This window comes from Amphibalanus amphitrite, unplaced genomic scaffold (assembly GCF_019059575.1).
Source record: "Amphibalanus amphitrite isolate SeventyFive unplaced genomic scaffold, NRLGWU_Aamphi_draft 000641F_arrow, whole genome shotgun sequence".
Taxonomy (NCBI): Eukaryota; Metazoa; Arthropoda; class Thecostraca; order Balanomorpha; family Balanidae; genus Amphibalanus; species Amphibalanus amphitrite.
Window position 1 is genome coordinate 346,203 of NW_024882135.1, and position 17,806 is coordinate 364,008.

Here is a 17,806-nt window from a genome sequence, read left to right on the forward strand (position 1 = left end):
GTGCTATTTCTGCGATTTATTTACAAGCTCCCACATTCGAACCCAATTAAATCAGTCGGCACTGATAACTCATTCACGGCAGACATTGGATACTCAACGTCGGGGGGGGTTCAGCTCGTCTAAACCCCCACACGATCGAACCGCTCGGAGCCCGCGAACCTACACCTTGAATCGGCCCGGGGACGTATCCGCGGAGCGGTCAGGAATTCACTACTGACCCTACACACAAACACTTTCCCTTTCACTTGGGTCGGCCGGCCCGCCGTCTGGCACGCGTTCCCTCGCCTCCCCTCCCCACGTATCTACCCCCCCGTCCCAGAGACGCCCGTCGGGAGGCATGGGTCAGCTTACAAGAGAGAGGGAGGGTAGGTCATTACGGGAGAACGAAAGGGGGCGGGCATTATAGCGGGTGGACTGGGAATGGCCGTCTGTGCTCCGAGAATGACTGACCTCCTTGAAGAGAGTAGGCTGCTGCTGCGTCGTCGGCTGCTACAAGTGGCACTCCCACCGCCCAGGTAGATCGTCACCGAGAGAGACCCTTTTTCTTTCTTGCTCTAGTTTAAATACTCCTGGTGACGTCATTTCAGCGGTCCAGTTTGGTGGGCGGAGTAAATTTGGTGAAGGGACATAGGTACCGCCCTCGAACCAATGCGATGTCTTCTTCGGCTTGAAGCACCGCCCCAGTTCCTCGTGATTTGATGGCGGTGGCTGTGCATCCCCTCAGGGTGTAGTATTGACGGTCCTCTCAGCAGCCCTGGGGCGAGCCACTCTCTTTTCCCAGATTCCTGGTTAATTGTATCGGAAATGTGGGTCGTTTCTCCGCTCCCCTTGTTTGGTGCCCCGCTGAAGTCCAGGTCGACAGCTGCGCCCTTTCTCTTGTTTGGCTTCTGTCAGTAATGGTCCGCTTGATAAATGTCCCCATCGGGGTGCCGAGCGTGGGACCAAGTCCTGTTTTCCAAAGGGTCAACTGATAAATGACTCGCCACTGGCAGGTGGTGTGCTCCGGCATGCTATTTGTCGACTTCAGATCCTGGTTCTCACGAATTGGGGGTGGTATTCCACAGCGGAGCTTTGTTGTCAAAGCCGGCTGCACCCCTTGTGTACGCCGGTCTGCGACGCAAATAGGTATCGCCGCCGATTGAGCCGACTGACCGTGTCTGTGCGGTGCGCCAGATGGTTTTGAGGCCGACGGTCAGGGGGTCAAATGACTTTGTTTGCGTGCACAGCCCGGCTCTCCATTCATCGGACGACATGGCTGATCGGCATCCGCGTTCCCGGTCCCAGCCTCTGCCTATTTTCGTCCGAGTCGGGTGCAGCTGCTGTTTTTGGGCCGGCCTGAGTGCGCCGGCGCCCGGCGCCCGGCGCGCGGTCGGCCGTCCTGCGATCTGGTCAATGATTGCACTTTTGCTTGTGGCACGGCTGACTTGTTCAAATTGAAGAAGAAAAAAAAAATGTGGCGCATCTGCGTTACATTTTCAGATCTCTTTTTTATAGTCGCGCCCCGCGACTAGACGGGCGGGAGTCTGCTTCTGCCGTTGCCATTGTCGCTGTAGTCCTGGTGACTGCTGTGGTGAGAGCGAGTGGCCGGGGTCTTAAGGATTGGCGGCTATTTGACATGAGTGCTTGGCTGGGTAGGAAGTATAGGATGAGCATGGGGCGTCCCCGGGACTGACTTTTACATGTTTTACTTATCCCTACTAACCAATTAACCCCACACATTCAAACATCGGTCGCATAAATCACACATCCGCGCGATTCTCGATCTACCCTTGCTGTGTAGCAGGTTTAGGCCCGCTGCGGCCATCCCCAATTCCTACAGCAGTCTTTAAGCATAAACTAGCACATACACATACTATATACACATACTATATACACATACACTGGGCCAAGCTTACTCGTTTAGTATATCGCCCGCTGTCATTCCAGGCTCGCCGTCGGTGTGACAGCGTTACCTGATGAATTGAGTTGGTCTGTCCACCAATAGCGTGAAGTCGTCCACCGGTCGTTGTCCACGGCTGCCGTAGCCGAGTGGTGGTGAGTAGCTTTCTGAGACAGCCGCTCGGTCCACCTCAGCCGCTCGTGATTGATGTCCCTGCTAGTTGTCGTGTAGTCGTCCTGGCCGTTCACCGGGTTTGTAGTCGTCCTCCTTCCTCGTTCCCATCTGGATCAGTCTGACGGTTGTGTAGTCGGTCCACCATAGAGTGTAGTCGTCCACCGGTTGTTGTAGCCGAGTGGTGGTGAGTGGCTTTTTGAGGCAGCCGCTCGGTCCACCTCAGCCGCTCGTGATTGATGTCCCTGCTAGTTGTCGTGTAGTCGTCCTGGCCGTTCACCGGGTTTGGAGTCGTCCTCCTTCCCCGTTCCCATCTGGATCAGTCTGGCGGTTGTGTAGTCGGTCCACCTCAGTAGTCGGTGAGTGTAGTCGTCCACCGGTTGTTGTAGCTGAGTGGTGGTGAGTGGCTTTTGAGACAGCCGCTCGGTCCACCTCAGCCGCTCGTGATTGATGTCCCTGCTAGTTGTCGTGTAGTCGTCCTGGCCGTTCACCGGGTTTGTAGTCGTCCTCCTTCCTCGTTCCCATCTGGATCAGTCCGACGGTTGTGTAGTCGGTCCACCATAGAGTGTAGTCGTCCACCGGTTGTTGTAGCCGAGTGGTGGTGAGTGGCTTTTTGAGACAGCCGCTCGGTCCACCTCAGCCGCTCGTGATTGATATCCCTGCTAGTTGTCGTGTAGTCGTCCTGGCCGTTCATCGAGTTTGTAGTCGTCCTTCCGCGTCCCGTTCTCATCTGGGTCGGCCTGCATCCGTGTCGGTTACCGGCCCGTTCTCTGTCCGGTTTGGACTTAGAGAAGGGCGGTCAGCTCATCGTGTTGTTTTTTCAGCTTAGCGAGGGCGATTTCGAGTTGCGCCGTCTTCTCCATGCGACATTGCAGGTCCGTTGTGATTACTTCCAGGTGGTGGATCCGGGATTGGAGTTGTGATATCTGGCTGGGATCGGGCAGGAGAGGGGCAGATGGGATGGACAGGTCGGGATTTTGGCAGGGTTGGATGATGGTACTCTGTGGTCGTCTGTTTCGGCTGCAGTTGTAGGCAAGCAGGCCGAGCACCCCAAGCAGGGCGACTCCTCCGAGGGTTAGGGAGGTGTGGTTGATTAACTTGAAGGATATCCCTTCTGTGTCCGGGGATTCGTTCCAGTTCTTCATTGTTTCTTTCAGCTCTGTCAGCATTGAATCTTCTCGATCCGTCTCTTTGGCTGCTTCAAGAATTTCATTTAGTTCTGTTTGGTTTATCCTTCCTTTGGTAGAAATGTAGTTTTGGAAAGTACTTGGTTTCAGTTCAATCTTGAAGTGAGTCATGTCAGTCAATTTCATCTCAGCTGGGGTGTCGCCTTGCCTTTTCAGATGAGCTGGGATGATGTAATGGTCTCCCATCGCAGTGCAGCTGGCCGGAAGGGAGAAAATACCTGTTCCTTGTAACCGGAACCCTTTGGTTGGCATTCCTTCTCCGGCACATTGCATAGAGAATAACTCCTCGGTTGGTAGTACATAAAGCCATTTGTTGTCCGCTACGGGGTATATTTGCGGTTTCGGTTTTATCATTTTCCGCACGCATTCTTCCTCAACCTTGCTTTCTTCGTCCCGGAAAGCATGGTATAGACAACCCTCTCTCTTCTCCTTGATGAGAGGTGTAAGCTTGTTGCACATCGTTCGCCCACCGACGTGGCGGCAACGGCTAATTTCTTCTGCCGACAGTTCAATGTGTAGGCGCTGGTCCTTCGATATTGCGAAATATGGGTAGGGGACTTGGGCTTCTAGGGCAATTGAGGAATTAGAGAAGTGTGTAGGGATGGAGTTGACCTTAAAGAGATGGTATTGTCCATATGGCCGGTATTGGAGCGGGATTTGGATATGCACTTCCCAGCCGTCTTCAAGCGCCACCGCGGAAATTTCTAAGAACTTGTAGATGTTTGCCGGTGTTTCTGAGAGCGAGATGGCTGGCACCCACCCATCAGGCAGGTGATTAGTGATGGCCGCCATGGTGGTCTTCAGCGTTGCGGGCGACAAAATGGCCGGCGTTACCACTCCTTGTTGAGTGTGCGCCATCGCCCGGCTGATTTGCCTCACTTCGTGGTGAAAAGTCATCACAGCGGCGCTTGCGGTACGGATGGCAGAGGAGATCGCGTGGCCGAAATCGAGCTCCCGACGAATATTCCGCATGGTAATGTGGTCGGCATCTCTCGTAACTGTAAAGAGTGACTCCAGCTCGATGGCCTTTCTGGCCAGCGTCACTAAGTGTTTGTCGTTGTTCTTCTGACGCTTTGAAATTTCTCCGATTAAGGTGGTCTGTAGTTCAGCAATATGATGAAGTTTTCCCACGCCGGCCGTGATTCCTTCGATTTGTTTATGCAGTTTTTGGACATCAGTTTCCGTGGCGGTGCCAAACAACCATTTTAAACCGTCGCCAAGGGCGTTAATCAGTCCCCTGGCTCGGCGACTGAGTCTCAATTCCGTCCTGAGTTCCTGGATTTCAACTTCACCAGCCCTTAGCTCAGCCTCCATCCAGGTACGCTCTTGATTCCACATGGCTTTCATTTCTCTGATAAATTGTTGGGTTCTCTGTTCTTCGGCCGTCTGGTTCGCTTCAAATTCGCCGCTGTTCTCTAAAGCCCTATCAATTTTGGTGAATTGCTCCCGGATTTGATTTGATTGCCTTTCGACGTCCTCTTGCTGAAATCTCACTATTGCTGTCCAGGTTCCGGTGGCCAACACCAATGGTCCCTTCGGCTGGAATAAGATTCCGCTTCGCAGGCCGGGCGTGACGTCATTTTCTTCCGATCCTTTGGTGCGGCTGGCTGCGACCCAGAGTAGCAGGAGGGCCAGTCGTCCGAACATGACCTCGGTCTGGAACAAGAGGAGACACTCCTGTTGGTTTCTTTTTGTCTCACTGGTCTCGCTGTTCCCGCCTGAGTCGGATTCGATCGGACCGTCTCAGGATGGGTGTCTCAAAATTATTGGCCCTTCTCCTGCCCTGTCCCGTCCCACAAATGCCTGGGGAGGGTTGGGATCTCCTGCTGTAAGGACGGGGCTCGGTGGTGCAGTCTTGAGGCGGTGGGTGTGGTAACTGGTCGGGTATAGGAGCGGCCGGAGTTCCAAAACGTCCTCCCCCGTCTCCTCCGTCACTCTCTCCTTCCTCCGCACTCCCCGAGCTGGTCGATACGGGGCTATGATCGAGTGGGCCGGGTCGGAACTTGCTCTTTTGGAGCCTGAGCCAGTTGTCCACTTGCTGCTCAGCGTTGAGAGGGTTCTTAGTGCCGTCATGTTGTTGGAGGCTCTCGGGCAGCGCTTCCTTTGGCCAGACGTATTCGGGTACCTGTCGTTTTAGGCGGTTGACGTGAACACGGTGGATCTTTCCACGTCTGCTCGGGTGTTCTATGTGGTAGTTTAATGGCCCTACGACTTCGATGACCCGGTATCCTGGCTTCCAGGGTGGGTGGAGCTTTTTGGTCTGTCCTTCAATTACTCTTTCATCCAGGAGGAGGACTTCGTCTCCAACCTGGAAGTGTCGCTCTCGACTTCGCTTGTCGTGGTGGTGTTTTTGCTTCTCTCGAGCGTCCTTCAGATGAGATTGTACGTCAGCGAATGCCTGATGCATGCGCACGACCATGCCGGGTTTGATGTGCTCCACTTCTGTTGCGGGGTCCGGAAAATCCAGCTGTCTGCTCTTCAGCTGGAGGTCGAGTGGCGCCCGGCAGGGTCTCCCGAACATCAAGTAGAACGGTGTTTCACCTGTGCTCTCCTGGGCTGCAGCCCGGTAAGCGTGCAAGAGGTATGGGAGGTACTTATCCCAGTCGCGCTGATGGTACTCCACACATCCCCTCAGCATTGAGGCCAGAGTCCGATTAAATCTCTCACAGAGCCCGTCAAATTGCGGATGGTATGGGGTGGTGAACAGATGCGCGGCTTGAAGGAGTCTGCACATCTCCTTGATGAGATTGGATGTAAAATTTGTTCCGTTGTCGGTAATGATCCGTTCGGGGAGGCCGTATTCCAGAAATTTCTTCATGAGTACTTCTGCCGTAGTTTCAGCCGTTTGGTCTTTGGTGGCTTCTGCGAGGACGTAGCGTGTCAGATAGTCTGTGAGTACTACCACGTACTTCTTGCCGTTTTTTGTCTGGGGCAGAGGTCCGAGCACGTCAACAGCCACCGTGTGCCACGCCCCAAGTGGTTGAGGCATGTCTCCAAGAGGGGCTTGCTGTCTTTGTCCACGGTCTTTGGTCTGACACGTCGGACAGCCCGCGATATATTTGTTGCAGATGGTATACATGTTTCTGAAGAAGAAGCTCCGCTTCAAATTTCCGAGGGTTTTGCCTGCCTTGAGATGTCCGGCGTGGGCGTCCTGTACCGCTGATTGTACCAGGACTTGGGGTAGCACCACCTGCCACCTCTCCTCCCCGTTTTTGGTGGTGCTGACCCGCTCCAAGATATCGTCTGGTGTTATTCGAAATTGATGTTTTCGCGCCCACGAGGGGAGTTCTCTTCCTTGTGCTACGGCTTCTCTCAGCTGATGACAGTCGCGGTCATCCTTCTGGAGGTTAGCGAGGGTCCGTCTTCCCGTTCCCGTTTGGGTGGTTTTGACTGCTTCGTCTCCTTCACAGTGCCCCGGGTTCTGGTCTTCTTCTGCTGCCCCTTGATCCTGCTGGGCCTGTCTTCGCGTGGTTACTGCCATGACACCCAGCATGTCTTCCGGAGCTTCTCCTGTTCCTTCCCCTTCGTTGCAGTTCCTCCCTTGCTCTTGTCCCATTTCTTCTTCCCTTCCTTTGTGTCGCCTCTCTCCTTCGTACATTCGTGATAGGAAGTCCGCATTCCGGTGCTGTTTTCCGGGTTTGTATGTTATTTTGAGGTCGTACTCCAGCAGCGCCATACGCCACCGCTGAAGTCTTGGATTTGGGTTCTTCAAGTCCTGTAGCCATTTCAGGGCCCAGTGGTCAGTAACCACCTCCGTTGGACGTCCCAGGATATACTCTCTGAACTGGCGCGTGGCCCACACAAGAGCGAGACACTCAAGCTCACAGGCCGAGTAGTTCTCCTCCAGACGGGTGGTACGTCTTGAAGCGTAGCTGATGACCCTCTCCTTGGGGTCTCCTTCGTGCTGCTGTCCGAGCACCGCACCCAACCCTGTCGAGCTCCCGTCTGTCATAAGGATGAATGGCTTTGAGAAATCTGGGAGCGCCAGCACCGGTTCGCTAGTGAGAGCGTCCTTCAGGTCTTCAAACGCGTCTTGCTCCTTGGACCCCCATTGGAAGGGTTTGTTCTGCTTGGTTAGCTCTGTGAGAGCCCAGGCCCGCCTGCTGAAGTTTTTCACGAAACTTCGGTAATAGGAAGCCATGCCCAGAAAGCTGCGCACTTCTTTGACGGTGGAGGGGGCGTCCAGGTCGCAGATCTTTTTGATGTTCTCGGGGCCTGGGCGGAGCTGTCCCGGTGAGATGAGGTGACCAAGGTACTGGACCTGCTCCTTTGCGAGTACGCATTTAGATGGTTTTAGTTTGATGCCAGCTTGTTTTAGGCGCTCGAAGACGAGGCGTAGGTGCTCCAGGTGCTCCTCAAAGTTGTTGGAGAAGACGATGATGTCATCGATGAAACAGTGACAAAATTTTCCTGTGTATCCTGAGAGCACGTGAGCCATGAGGCGCTGATAGGTAGCCGGAGCGTTGCGGAGCCCATACGGCACGCGGAGGAAGTGGAAGAGGCCCAGAAAACACCGAAATGCTGTCTTTGGACGGTCCTCTTCTGCCACACTGACTTGCCAATAGCCTTGCTGGCAGTCGAGACAACTGAAAATCTGGGCCCCGCCGAGTGTGTCGAAGATCTCGCTTCTTGCCAACGGGAGAGGGTAATGGTCTGCCTTGGTTACTTCATTGAGGCCTCGGTAGTCGACGCAAAACCGAGTTTCTCCAGACTTCTTTGGCACTAGGACCACTCCCGCGGCGTAGGGTGATATCGATGGTTCAATAACCCCTTTTTCGAGCATGTCTCGTATCTCCTTTTCGATGAATTCTCGTTCTGTATGGGCCACCTTGTAGGCCGGCCGCCTCACTGGTACATCTGTGGTTAGTTCGATTCGATGTTGAATCAGGTCACATGCCCCGAGTTCCCCTTTTTGTGCAAAACATTGATGAAATTCTTCCACTAGCTGTTTGAGTGCCTGTTCCTGGCCTGGAGAAACAGGACCGATGGTTACCGTCCCTTGTTTTCCGTCATCTGCTGCCGCCATGGAAAGCCCGTCTAGTTTGTCTGTAGTATCTTCACCTGGTGCCCTGCTCTGCGGGATGCAATGGGCTGTTTCTCCTGATGGTGTGTCGGGTCGCTCAGATATGTACAGCATATGTACACTCTCGATCTTCAATTCGTCATCTGGGAGGGTGGTCTGGCTGACGTCCTCTTCGTAGCTCGGCTGCCGCTCGGACCACTCTGTCTTGGTAGCATATGTGGCTTGCTCTTCAGAGCTGGTTCCTGTTTGTTGCTCCTGTAGAGCCTCCGTGCGGTCCATGGTTTGTGTAGTGCGGTTTCCTGACGTCATTGTCTGTTTTGGTTTCGTTTCACCTTGTTTCGTTGCCTTTGGCTCTGTACCCGCTTGACATAGTGCTGCTTCAGGTTCCAGTTGCTTTTCCGTGTAATCCTGTTCCGAACTGTTGCAGATCTCAGGTTCCTTGTGGGTTTCAATGGTAGTTTCCAGTGGTCCCGGCGGCTGACTCCCATCACTGGGCAGCCTATCTGTCTTGAGCGGCGTGCCCCGCTTCTCTCCTGGGTGTGGAGTTGTGTTGCTCTCACTGTACACGGGCGGCGACATGTTTCCGGTATCACTGGACGAGTACGCTGTTTCTGGAGCGTGTTTAGGTGGTTGTACCGATTCTGGGGTCGTTCCATAGCCTCGGGTCGTTGACTGGACTGCCGCTTCTGACTGATGGTGGTCTTTCATGCCCGGGCATTCCGAGTCTGCACGTGTGGATGTGTGCGACTCTCCATTCAATGTCTTCGAATCAAGAGACGCTCCCGAGGTCCTGCTGACATCTTCCTCTGATTTCCCAGGACAGCTCATGTCACACTCGGTTTTTTGAACCTGTTGTTCGGGGTCCAAGACCTGTACGCCGGCGCACTCCTCTTCCCATCCTTCCGCTGTCTGTAAGGGTATTGGCCTGGAGTCCTCTAGCTGTACCGTCATAGTGGCCGGGTTGATCGTCAGGTTGTGTTTGCGGATGAAGTCGAATCCAATGATAGCATCTTGGAGGATGTCGGGACAAATGTATGCTGGGTGCTTCCTGGCTGTGCCGGCAAAATCGAATTTCATTGTTGCTTCGTGGAGTATCGGTATCAGGTGTCCTGAGGCTGACTTCAGTCGTACCTCCACCGGTCGTCCTGTCGTGAGGTGTTCGTGCTGTCGGACTAGTGCTGGGTTCACTATGGTTACCATAGAGCCGGTATCAATTAGGACAAAGGCTTCAGTCCCCTCAATTTTGATGCGACAGGTGCATGTTGGTACAACGTTTGCTCCTTTGACCTGGGCTGTACTTGTTTCTCTGATGCCTTGCCGTTTTGGTGACGTTTCCAAAATCGCTGCTAGTTGAGTTGTTGTCGTTTCCGATGTCGAGTGGTTAGGTTCCGGGTGGTGGTTCGGATCTATTTGGGGGACTTCACCTTGCCTTATTGCCGACTGCCCCCCTCTTACAGTCGGCGATACCCGTTTCCCGACTGTGGGTACGTGGCGTGCGGGCAGTGCCTGCGGATATGTCCCCTTTGACCGCACCCGTAGCATATAAAGGGTTCGTTTCCCCTACCGCCGTCAAAATTCCTCCAGGCGGGTCCTGGACCCTGTCTGAATTCCTGGCGGGTCCACTCTTGCGTTCTTCCTGGTCGTCGGTTCGGCTGGGCACCTCGTGGTAGGGGGAGCTGTCTGTCGAAATGGTGGTCGCCGCGTCGCTGCCCACCGCCTCTTCGTGAGTTGTTATTTCTGTATGCCTGGTCTGATGTCCGTTGATGGTGGTGATGTTGGTCGCCTGGGCCATCGTATTCATCCTCGGATTCCGATGAACGCTCGTCGTTTGATTTCCGTTGGGTTGAATTGATGGAGTTGTCGGCTCTCTTGGTTGATTTGTCCTCTTTGGCTTTCTTCTTTTTTGCTTCCTCCCTAATCTCTAAAGCGGCCACGATCTGTTCTACTAGTCCAGGGTTAGTTGCTGCGGTCGGACCCGGGATATCCTGCTTAAAGCAGCTAAGCACGGCTTCCTCTCGGTGGCTGTTCTCTACCGCCTCTTCTTCGGCGGCAGCTTTTACCGCATCGTCGAAAGTGCTGCACTTTTTCCGCCAGACCATTTGACGCAGGCTGCTTCGCAGCCCTCGGATAAAGTTTGATTTACGCATAAAGTCGAGGAGCTTTTTCCTCGCTTCACTCGTTTTTTCCTCGCCGTTCCCTCCGTCAGCCGAATCAGCTTCTTCCTTTTCTGTTTTCAATGCGAGTCCTTCTGAGCCTACGGCGAGAATTGATAGTTTCCTTACGGTTTGGGCCCACTCCTGTACAGTTTTTCCTCCTTGCGTTGCCGTGTTTAGTAGGTACTGATGCCATTGTTCTTTCCCCGCGGTGTCATATCGTTCTTTGAGTGTTCTTTTCAGTTCTTCCCAGTTTGATATTTTACCTTCGTCTCTTAATTGTTCTGCAAATTCACCAGCTTCTCCCCTTAGCCTGAACAGTGCCGCTTTAAAGGTTTGCTCCTGGTTCCAACCGGCGAATTCCGCTGCTCTTTCAATCATTTGGATCCATTCGCTCAAGTCTTGTTGTCCGTCAAAATTGTCCACTGATCCGATTACTCGGTAGCGCTCCATTTCCTGGAAAAAAGATGTCCGAGTTACAACCTTTCACTTCACTTTCATATTTCTTCTGTCGTTACTCTGCTTCTATGGGTTCGGCAATGCACGTTCCTCCACCGACTTCATGTTTCCTTTGATTGATCCTGCCCCACGTTGGGAACGCCAATCTGTAGCGGGGTTTCGCGGCGTTGCGGGGCTAACCGGGCAGTGTCATTCGTGAGTAGGATGAGCTCCGTCGGCGCGCTCCATGAAGCCCATCTCTCTGTCCGGCCCCTCGCGAACCCGTTCCGACTCTGACTCTATCTTTCTCCGGGGCGATCAATCATCGGAAACACATAGGCCAGGGTTAAGGAATGGGAGGAGGGATAAACAATAACCCATTATCCTTGATCATATTGAAATACGAACCCAACTCTACTAAACAAAGGTCCCACTCTCAAACAACAGCACCCGTCCTAGCTGAGGGTTATCTCCCACCGGATATACATGCCAATCATACGTTCATTTGCCCGTCCCCTCTCATTTCTGTCATACGCCCAGCCATACCTTATAAATTATCAGAGTTAACCATCTCTGATCCCTCCCCCTTTACCTAACTTCCCCCGGTGGTGCTAAGGCGTGCGCAAGTCGTAATTAAGTCATTGACCTTAGATTTTATTAACCGTTATCCCTTCATAACCACAATACTCCGTACATCAAACAAACGCTTCATAATGCTCACGCTACACGAATAGAATATACGAATCACCACAGATTTCGGCACTCCGCCCTTGAATTACGCGACTTATAGCGGGTCCAAGACCATGCTGAACTACCTACACACAAATAAATAACACACACGCACGCAGGTTGTTGAGCGAACAATGGACTTACAGCATGGGCCGGTAAACCTTTGCAACAACGTACGCGGCCCTTGTCTTACTGCCACTCACGTGTGGACCTACCTTCTGCTGCCAGTGGTCAGTCAGCATCTCTAACACACTCCAGCCCACGGTTCCGGAGCCAGAGCTCGCAGGGCACTCAGTAGCCCGGGCTTTCCGCGGCGGACGTATCTAAAATTTGAAAGCCGGGTTGGGTAACTAAAGTCCGTCCGTGATACTAATGACCGCATCTCGCACCAGCCATAGTTCAGGGTTTCCGGGCCAACCCGGCGACCTAAAAAGGGTTAGCTCTCGTCGGCTAACTACAAAGACGACACGCGTCTTCCACGCACGCAGGTCCACTCGGGGACATCCTGCACTCAACACACATCGTCGACTACCAGCACATAGGTGTCCAAAACCCTATCTATCCGTGGCTGGTAGTTAAGCTGTCGTCACAGACCTATTCGAAAGGACCAGAGCATGGCCGGAGCTACTCGACTGACTGCGGGTGGCCAGCACCGTCTGACTGCGATCACCCGACTCGAATGCTCGGTATCTAATGTTCACCCCCGTCTTGCGGCATTATACGTTCCTTCGCGGGGCATTACTCTTCCGGCGGCATACGATTCCCTCGCTAAGACGCCCGGGGTCCTAACCACCTCCGAAACTATCTATGTCGCTCTTCAAATGACGTCCCGCGCCGACCACTTGAGGGACCGATAGCGGGCCTACCTATCTTTTTGAAACCGGGCTGGGTAACTAAGGTCCATCCGTGATACTGATGACCGCATCTCGCTCCAGTCATAGTTCAGGGCTTCCGGGCCAGCCCGGCAGCCTAAAATCTGCCCAGCCTCCGAGGCTGTTAATCCGAGACGGAACACCGTCATCTCGCGGCGGCCCACCCGCCGATACACATCCCAGGCGACGGCCCACGTGACCTTAATTATCACCCAGGCCTACCCTGGGCCGGAACAATCGGGCCACTGGTCCCGTGTCCCGCTAGCCAGAGGTTAGACAGACTACAGCCCGTCGTCCCCTCCGAGCCAGGACCCGAGGCTGACCGGGTAACATTTCTTGAGACCCTCCTCGGCGGTCTGCGCCCGACTCGCCTTCATCCTCACGTTTAATTTCGCGACTTATTGCACGTATCCAGGGCTTACTCAATCGAGGCCTATACTATTTAGTGGGGTCTATTCGAGCTGAGCGTCATTAAGAAAATCCTATTTATCTACGCGTACAGTCTTTTGCCCTTTCACTCGCGTCTCATCTCCCTCCTAACCCGTAGCCGCGTCGGTGGATTCTCCACGCACAGGGGCGTGACGTGCATCATCTATCTCCCCGGTTCCATCCCTTGCAGTGTCCATGTAGAATAAAATTACATATATTTCGTATGCAACAAGGTCTAGTGTGTTGCTTGTGTGCGGACCGTTGGTAGATTGATTAGTGGAGTGCCAGGAAATCCGCTGGCAAGGGCACTTAGGAGTCAACCGGAGAAGCTCCAGTATCGGTTAGGTCAGGGAGGTCCTGTGTGTATTGTGTGTAATCGCTACTGTTTGGACCGTGGGATAATTTGGGGAGGATGGAGTGCCAGGAAATCCGCTGGCAAGGGCACTTAGGAGTCAACCGGAGGAGCTCCAGTATCGGCTAGGCTAGGGTGGTCCGGTGTGTGTTGTGTATAATCGCTATGGTTGGACCGTGGGATAATTTGGGGAGGATGGAGTGCCAGGAAATCCACTGGCAAGGGCACTTAGGAGTCAACCGGAGAAGCTCCAGTATCGGTTAGGCTAGGGAGGTCCTGTGTGTGTTGTGTGTAATCGCTATTGTTTGGACCGTGGGATAATTTGGGGAGGATGGAGTGCCAGGAAATCCACTGGCAAGGGCACTTAGGAGTCAACCGGAGAAGCTCCAGTATCGGTTAGGCTAGGGAGGTCCTGTGTGTGTTGTGTGTAATCGCTATTGTTTGGACCGTGGGATAATTTGGGGAGGATGGAGTGCCAGGAAATCCACTGGCAAGGGCACTTAGGAGTCAACCGGAGAAGCTCCAGTATCGGTTAGGCTAGGGAGGTCCTGTGTGTGTTGTGGGTTATCGCTATTGTTTGGACCGTGGGATAATTGGGGAGGATGGAGTGCCAGGAAATCCACTGGCAAGGGCACTTAGGAGTCAACCGGAGAAGCTCCAGTATCGGTTAGGCTAGGGAGGTCCTGTGTGTGTTGTGTGTAATCGCCATTGTTTGGACCGTGGGATAATTTGGGGAGGATGGAGTGCCAGGAAATCCACTGGCAAGGGCACTTAGGAGTCAACCGGAGAAGCTCCAGTATCGGTTAGGCTGGGGAGGTCCTGTGTGTGTTGTGTGTAATCGCTATTGTTGGACCGTGGGATAATTTGGGGAGGATGGAGTGCCAGGAAATCCACTGGCAAGGGCGCTTAGGAGTCAACCGGAGAAGCTCCAGTATCGGTTAGGCTAGGGAGGTCCTGTGTGTGTTGAATATATCATGTGTGTCGCCTCAGAGCTAGCCCTCCTACCTTACCCGCCGTGATCGCCACATTGGCCCCCTCATCTGGCCTGAGATGGCTACCCAGAGGGACGCCTGGGGCGGCGTCCGACCCCGTCCGCTGTCCATTGGTCGGTACCCCTGAGGGGGGGCCGGCCGCGGCGCCTTCTCGGGACCAATAGCGGGCCCGCCGGGTTACGTCCGCCAATAATTTCGTCCGTCTGAGAATTATTTACGTGGGCGGACGTATTATATGGTCCTCGCGAGTCGGGCCGTGCCATTTCGTCTCGTGATGGCATATTCAGTACCTACTGGTGAAGCTCCGGCCACCCCGCCCGTGCTGGATATCGCCGTCCTTTGTGACGAGCGGGGCCGGCTGCGATGGGTACCGGAGCTCGTCCTAGGGGTCGACCTGAGGTCCCTGGAGGACCCAGAATTCCGGGCCATCTTAGCAAGACGGGTTCGGCGCCTTCAGATCCAGGTGCACCCCGACCGACACTCCGGCGACGGTACTCTATCGAGGTGAGTCATGATAATCACTGCTTGTTTTTTTTTTTTTTTTTTTTTTTTTTACTCCTTCCTATTATCTCACTTCACTTACGTACTTGTTGTGTTCGAGTCACTTGGTAATTTATCTAATTTAATGCTTATCTCAATCAACGCACCCCTTTTAATTTAGCGCCATAATTCTGACCCCACATTCGATTCAATTAAAGTGTTCTATTCTAATCCCTCCCGTACCCCGGCCTGTCCGCTTACAGGGTGGTGAACATCTGCGCTACGGTACTCCGGGACCACGGCCCGGAGTACGTCCGCTGGGTTACGAGGCAGAATGGGCGAACCGCAATGGAAGTGGTGCGGGCAGCATTATTGCTGCCGCCGCCCTTCCAAGACCTCCCCAGCGAGGACCGAGCGCGGCTGGCCGGACTGGTCGAGCACCTGGGGGCCCAACTCCGGTCCTCTGAGGCAACCGCCTCGGAGGAGCGGCGACGGGCGAAGAGGGCCGAGGAGCAGGCTGCAGCGGCTCGCCGTGCCGCTGCCGACGCGGAGGCGGCCCGGTGTGCCCAGGAGTCCCGGGCTCGGGCCGAGACCGAGCGGCTCCTGGAGCGCATCGCCTCACTAGAGGCCCGAGTCGATAGCCAAGAAGCGGCGCTATGTCGCCAGATCACGAGTGCGGAGGCTGCTATTAGTTCGGCCGAGACCCAGGCCGAGGAAGCTCGGGCCCAGATTCTGGGCTTCGAGGCCCAGATCGCCCGGTTGACGGCCGAGGTGGCAGCGCGTCCGACACCCCAGCCGCTACTACTCCGCCGGTGTCTGGAGGTGGCGGCCGGCGTGCGCTCAGTAAACCACGACGTGCGTCGCACTGCGCGGAAATTGTTGAATAAATTATCACTCTAGACGATTCCTTGTGTTCAGTGACGAGCGTGAGTGAGTTGCGCTATGCCATCCCATTTAGTCGCGGAGTCTCCAGTATTAAATAGATTGTGCTATTTCTGCGATTTATTTACAAGCTCCCACATTCGAACCCAATTAAATCAGTCGGCACTGATAACTCATTCACGGCAGACATTGGATACTCAACGTCGGGGGGGGGTTCAGCTCGTCTAAACCCCCACACGATCGAACCGCTCGGAGCCCGCGAACCTACACCTTGAATCGGCCCGGGGACGTATCCGCGGAGCGGTCAGGAATTCACTACTGACCCTACACACAAACACTTTCCCTTTCACTTGGGTCGGCCGGCCCGCCGTCTGGCACGCGTTCCCTCGCCTCCCCTCCCCACGTATCTACCCCCCCGTCCCAGAGACGCCCGTCGGGAGGCATGGGTCAGCTTACAAGAGAGAGGGAGGGTAGGTCATTACGGGAGAACGAAAGGGGGCGGGCATTATAGCGGGTGGACTGGGAATGGCCGTCTGTGCTCCGAGAATGACTGACCTCCTTGAAGAGAGTAGGCTGCTGCTGCGTCGTCGGCTGCTACAAGTGGCACTCCCACCGCCCAGGTAGATCGTCACCGAGAGAGACCCTTTTTCTTTCTTGCTCTAGTTTAAATACTCCTGGTGACGTCATTTCAGCGGTCCAGTTTGGTGGGCGGAGTAAATTTGGTGAAGGGACATAGGTACCGCCCTCGAACCAATGCGATGTCTTCTTCGGCTTGAAGCACCGCCCCAGTTCCTCGTGATTTGATGGCGGTGGCTGTGCATCCCCTCAGGGTGTAGTATTGACGGTCCTCTCAGCAGCCCTGGGGCGAGCCACTCTCTTTTCCCAGATTCCTGGTTAATTGTATCGGAAATGTGGGTCGTTTCTCCGCTCCCCTTGTTTGGTGCCCCGCTGAAGTCCAGGTCGACAGCTGCGCCCTTTCTCTTGTTTGGCTTCTGTCAGTAATGGTCCGCTTGATAAATGTCCCCATCGGGGTGCCGAGCGTGGGACCAAGTCCTGTTTTCCAAAGGGTCAACTGATAAATGACTCGCCACTGGCAGGTGGTGTGCTCCGGCATGCTATTTGTCGACTTCAGATCCTGGTTCTCACGAATTGGGGGTGGTATTCCACAGCGGAGCTTTGTTGTCAAAGCCGGCTGCACCCCTTGTGTACGCCGGTCTGCGACGCAAATAGGTATCGCCGCCGATTGAGCCGACTGACCGTGTCTGTGCGGTGCGCCAGATGGTTTTGAGGCCGACGGTCAGGGGGTCAAATGACTTTGTTTGCGTGCACAGCCCGGCTCTCCATTCATCGGACGACATGGCTGATCGGCATCCGCGTTCCCGGTCCCAGCCTCTGCCTATTTTCGTCCGAGTCGGGTGCAGCTGCTGTTTTTGGGCCGGCCTGAGTGCGCCGGCGCCCGGCGCCCGGCGCGCGGTCGGCCGTCCTGCGATCTGGTCAATGATTGCACTTTTGCTTGTGGCACGGCTGACTTGTTCAAATTGAAGAAGAAAAAAAAAATGTGGCGCATCTGCGTTACAGTAGTCACGTGACCTCTGCGGGGACCCGAGTCTCTGAAAGGTCGTCCGCCCCCATCCGCCGCACGGCCCGCGGCAGCAGAGCGGTATGTGGGAGGCAATGTCACCGTGCTCAGACCGGTATAGTAGTCTATCGTAAACTGTGATGATGCGTGACACTCATAGGCGTCGCCAGAGATTTTCGGTTGGGGGGGCAAAATCTACTTTTGTGTTAAATCTTGCCTTTCCCGAGTCGTTACTCACTCGTTTTACATATCATTCGACGCGCAATGGTGCGAGGAATCCGATGGTGACAAAGGTTTTCCTTCTAGCTATGACAAATCATTTTTTACAGAAAAAAAAATCGAAATTTTGAAATTTCTCGACAAAAACGACCGGTAGAATTACAGTGGCTGCGATTGCCGACGCAATGCACAGGGCCCCTGTGCAGACTCGTCGCTCATGATCATTACCCAGAAAAAAGGTGAAAAACGCTCCATTTAATCGCATCACCCTGCTAAAACCTCCATTCACACATGCATGCAGAGGTTTTACGTGAACTGCATAGGGCTTATCACTGCCGCCGATTGTAGCTAAGAATTGGGCATTCGGCGGAGACTGAGAGTGAATGTCGGAAGTGTTAATCGGAAATAATTCATTTTTGCT

General features: G+C 54.3%; 2 protein-coding genes across 2 annotated transcripts; one reads left to right on the top strand and one right to left on the bottom strand.

Moving 5' to 3' along the window:
• Position 1: 1 nt before the first annotated feature.
• On the bottom strand, positions 2-17,137 carry LOC122363836. Its single transcript, XM_043333562.1, has 2 exons — positions 16,143-17,137; positions 2-4,893 (listed from the first exon to the last, which is right to left on the bottom strand). The coding sequence occupies exon 2, from the start codon at positions 4,882-4,884 to the stop codon at positions 2,836-2,838; it is 2,049 nt and encodes a 682-aa protein (XP_043189497.1). The 5' UTR covers positions 4,885-4,893; positions 16,143-17,137; the 3' UTR covers positions 2-2,835.
• Positions 14,484-15,605, top strand: LOC122363829 (translation initiation factor IF-2-like). The gene is made up of 2 exons (XM_043333556.1): positions 14,484-14,729; positions 14,969-15,605. The coding sequence occupies exons 1-2, from the start codon at positions 14,500-14,502 to the stop codon at positions 15,603-15,605; spliced, it is 867 nt and encodes a 288-aa protein (XP_043189491.1). The 5' UTR covers positions 14,484-14,499.
• Positions 17,138-17,806: the final 669 nt, after the last annotated feature.

Bases quoted from the DNA above. Each gene is read 5' to 3' on its own strand.
- LOC122363836 (XM_043333562.1), bottom strand. From the start codon at position 4,884: ATGTTCGGACGACTGGCCCTCCTGCTACTCTGGGTCGCAGCCAGCCGC.
- LOC122363829 (XM_043333556.1), top strand. From the start codon at position 14,500: ATGGCATATTCAGTACCTACTGGTGAAGCTCCGGCCACCCCGCCCGTG. The intron at 14,730-14,968 runs GTGAGTCATGAT...GTCCGCTTACAG, and splicing joins GGCGACGGTACTCTATCGAG to GGTGGTGAACATCTGCGCTA.